The following is a 2,500-nucleotide window of genomic DNA, read 5'->3' as shown; positions in this document are numbered from 1 at the left end:
AAGAGAGAGAAGAAGAGGGAGAGGAAAAAAAGCGAAAGGGAAAGAGATAAAGAGAGAGAGGGGGGGTTGGGGAAAGAGAGATGAGGAATAGAAAAAGAGAGACGGACAGACAGACAGACAGACAGAAGAAGCAAAGAGAAACGAAAAAAAACACATCACAAAAAAAAAAAAAAAAAAATCAACCAACGGAGGGGTTCGTGGAGTGAGGGGGGGTGGGGAATGGGGTGGGATATGGGGGGGTAGGACATCTCCTGACATCCCCGGCAAGTGGAAGAGTCCTCGGCAACCCACATCCACCCACAAAGGAGATGAAAATGTCAATCAGTTAAAGTACTTTTGGCAAGGAGACGCCAGGCACCGTGCCGTTAGGAGGATGACAAAGGGCGACTCGGTTTGTAGTAAAATAAATTCCTTTTTTTTTTCTTTTTCTTTTTTTTTCTTTTCTTTTTTGTAGGGTTTCTTCTTTTTTTGTAGAATTTCTTTCTTTCTTTCTTTCTTTCTTTGTTGATCTACTACTATTACTTTTTCTTTTAAAGCTTAATTTGTGTATCCTTTTTTTTATCTTCGATCACTCACTGGGCTCTTTCTACACATTTTATTTGTTTTCTTCCTTTTTCTTTCATCTCCGCCACCTTTTCTTGAGAATCTCCGTCTTCTTCCACTTCCCCCTCAACCCCCCTTCTTTCTTATTCTCTTCTTCCTATTCCTCTCCTACTCCTCCTCAAACCACCTTTTTCTTACTCTCTCTTCTTCCTATTCCTCCTCCTCCTCCTCCTCCCTCCTCAACCACCCTTTTCTTAATCTCTCTTCCATCTACTCTAACCCCCCCCCCCCAATCACCTTTTCTTAATCTTCATTTTCCTTCACCTCCTCCTCCGCCACCTTTTCTTAATCTCTGTCTTCGCCCACTTCCCCCTCAACCACCTTTTCTTAATCTCCGTTTTCCTGCACTTCCCCTCGACCACCTTTTCTTAATCTCCATCTTCCTCCTCATCCTCATCCTCATCAACCATTTTTTCTTAATCTCTTCCATCTCCTCCTCCCCCTCAACCACCTTTTCTTGATCTCCGTCTTCCTCCTCATCTTCATCCTCGTCCTCCACCTTTTCTTAATCTCTTCCTCCTCCTCCCCTCCACCTCCCTCCTCCTCCCTCAACCTCAACCACCTTTTCTTAATCTCTTCCTCCTCCTCCACCGCTGCCTCCTCCTCCTCCCCTCCTCAACCACCTTTTCTTAATCTCTTGCCTCCTCCTCCTCCTCCCCCTCAACCACCCTTTTCTTAATCTCTTCCCTCCTCCTCCTCCTCCTCCCTCAACCACCCTTTTCTTAATCTCTTTCCTCTCTTCCTCCTCCTCCTCCTCAACCACCTTTTCTTGATCTCTTCCTCCTCCTCCTCCTCCGCAACCACCTTTTCTTAATCTCTTCCTCCTCCACTTCCCCCTCAACCACCTTTTCTTAATTTCCGTCTTCCTCCTCATCCCCCTCACCCACCTTTTCTTAATCTCTTCTTCCTCCACTTCCCCCTCAACCACATTTTCTTAATCTCTTCCACCTCCTCCTCCTCCTCAACCACCTTTTCTTAATCTCCGTTTTCCTCCTCCTCCTCCTCACCCACCTTTTCTTAATCTCTTCCTCCTCCACTTCCCCCTCAACCACATTTTCTTGATCTCTTCCTCCTCCTTCTCCTCCTCAACCACATTTTCTTAATCTCTTCCATCTCCATCTCCTCCTCCGTAGGACCTTCCTCATTAACCTTTCCCTTCCTAGGTTCGCTTCCGCACCGTTCCACTTCTTCACATTCCCCTTCCACTTCTCTCCTTCCACTCACAGAGGGAAATAAAGGTCATTTATCAATAAAAAAAAGCCACATGCCCCTGAATGGGAGACCGTATGGGTGGAGTGCCGCCCACATCACCAGCCTTTCAAAATGGATGAAGATCAATCCCGAAAATAGAAGACGACCTCGCACAGCCGATGAAAAAGGTCAAGGAAAACGAGAGAACTTAAACCTACCGCTCCGGCCTCTTCCGCGGCGCCGAGTGAACTTCCGAAAGCAATCAGGACCTTAGTACGTACCTCGGGGAAAGGTCAGAAGATTACCTTTCTCTTTGCCTCTTTCGATCCCATCCTCGCTCTTCTTTACTCCCTCCTTTTATTTCCCTTGTCTTCTTTTCCTTTCTTCCTCCCTCTCTCTATTCTCTTCCTTCCCTTCTTCCCTCCCTCCTTCTCCTTTCTTCCTTCTCTTTCTCCCTCATTTCCCTCTCCTTCTCTCCCTTCCTCCCATCCCCTTCATCTCCCTCCATCCTTCCCTCCCTCTTTACCTCCCCTCACCTCCCTCTCCTTCCATCCTACCCATCCCCCTCCTTCACCTCCTCTATCCACCCCTCCCTCCCTCCATCCATCCCTCTCCCCCCCCCCCTCCCTTTACCTCCCATCTACCCCATTCCAAAGAAGGTCAAAGGTCAAAGATCAGTACTCACCTATGTTCCCGGAAGCGAGGG

General features: G+C 47.7%; 1 protein-coding gene across 10 annotated transcripts in view; it reads right to left on the bottom strand.

Moving 5' to 3' along the window:
• Nucleotides 1-2,500, bottom strand: part of IA-2 (tyrosine phosphatase IA-2) — a 267,355-nt gene that overhangs the window by 236,993 nt on the left and 27,862 nt on the right. For all 10 annotated transcript variants that reach the window (XM_070140203.1, XM_070140206.1, XM_070140212.1 and 7 more), the window contains exon 2: nt 2,480-2,500. This exon is cut by the window's right edge and continues 88 nt beyond it. In XM_070140203.1, the coding sequence (XP_069996304.1) occupies nt 2,480-2,500 (21 nt within the window). The remainder of the gene's footprint in view (nt 1-2,479) is intronic.

Source organism: Penaeus vannamei, chromosome 26 (genome assembly GCF_042767895.1).
Source record: "Penaeus vannamei isolate JL-2024 chromosome 26, ASM4276789v1, whole genome shotgun sequence".
Lineage (NCBI taxonomy): Eukaryota > Metazoa > Arthropoda > Malacostraca > Decapoda > Penaeidae > Penaeus > Penaeus vannamei.
Note: the sequence above shows the minus strand (reverse complement) of the source record. Positions and strands in the feature narration are given on the sequence as shown.